The 1,103-nt window shown below is 64.3% G+C and overlaps 1 protein-coding gene across 1 annotated transcript; it reads right to left on the bottom strand.

The window, feature by feature from the left end:
• Positions 1–18: 18 nt before the first annotated feature.
• On the bottom strand, positions 19–420 carry PBDC1 (polysaccharide biosynthesis domain containing 1; the record flags this gene model as incomplete). The annotated part of the gene is made up of 2 exons (XM_057389179.1): positions 19–163; positions 241–420. Coding segments are annotated over 2 exons (325 nt in total), but the record flags the coding sequence as incomplete, so codon positions are not given.
• Positions 421–1,103: the final 683 nt, after the last annotated feature.

Here is a 1,103-nt window from a genome sequence, read left to right as displayed (position 1 = left end):
ATCCCGGTGAGACCCCACCCACCGCCTTGGCCGGCTCCGATTTSAGCTCCTCGGGGTCCAGCACGTCGACGCGCAGATCCCGGAAAGTTTTCCGGAATTCCTCGTAAATCCGATCGTCCACCTTGGTGAGGTTCAGGAATTTGGGGTCCACGGAGGAGATGAGCTGTAAAGGGAGGGGGAGGATCAGTTGTGAACCCCAAAAAGCCCCCCCAAACCCCCGGAGCACCCCCAAAAACTCACGTTGAAGTAAACCTGGGCGTGCTGATGAGCTTTCATGGCCCAGGCCAGTTCCACGCGGGGCTGCGGAGCAGGAGCAGGTTCAGGGAGGGGTGAGACCCCCCCAAAAGTCCCTTTTCCCCTTTTGGGGACCCTCCCCCCCTTTTTGGGGCTTTTCTCCCCCTTTTTGGGGCTTTTCTGCCCCTTTTTTGGGCTTTTCTCTCCCCTTTTGGGGGTTTCTCTTCCCCCGTTTCAGGGCGCTTTTCCTCCCTTTGGGATTCTTCTCCTCCACTTGGGGGGCGCAGGGGACAAGGTTGGGACCCCCCACCCACCCCGGGACTGGGACCCCCCAAAGCCAGGACCACCAAAATCAGGGCCGGGACCCTCCTGGATTGGGACCCCCCAAAGCCAGGACCCCCCTGCCAGGACCGGGACATCCCCCTGAGGACTGGGACACCCCAGGAATGGGATCCCCCAAAACTGGGACCCGTCAGGATTTGGAGACCCCAGGACACCCTCTCCAGGACCCCAAAGTTGGAACCCCCAAATCTGAGACCCCCCCCAAAACAGAGACCCCACCCAGACAGGGACCCACCCAGGACTGTGACCTCACAGGACAGGGAACCCCAAAGATGGAACCCCCAAATGTGAGACCCCCCAGGTCTGCGACCCCTCCCGGACCGGGACCCCCCCGCGGACAGTGACCCCGGGACCCCCGGGACCCCCGGGAAATGACCTCCAGCCCGCCCGGACCCCCGGACAGTGACCCCGGACACTGAGCCCGGGACCCCCGGACAGTGACCCGGGACCCCCAGGACCCCCCGGACAGTGACCCCCCGGGCCCCCGGGAAATGACCTCCAGCCCGCCCGGACCCCCGGACAGTGAC

Source organism: Malurus melanocephalus, unplaced genomic scaffold (assembly GCF_030028575.1).
Source record: "Malurus melanocephalus ecotype Western Australia unplaced genomic scaffold, MMel_1.1 scaffold_3863, whole genome shotgun sequence".
NCBI classification, from domain to species: domain Eukaryota; kingdom Metazoa; phylum Chordata; class Aves; order Passeriformes; family Maluridae; genus Malurus; species Malurus melanocephalus.
This window is presented reverse-complemented; position numbering and strand designations above follow the sequence as displayed.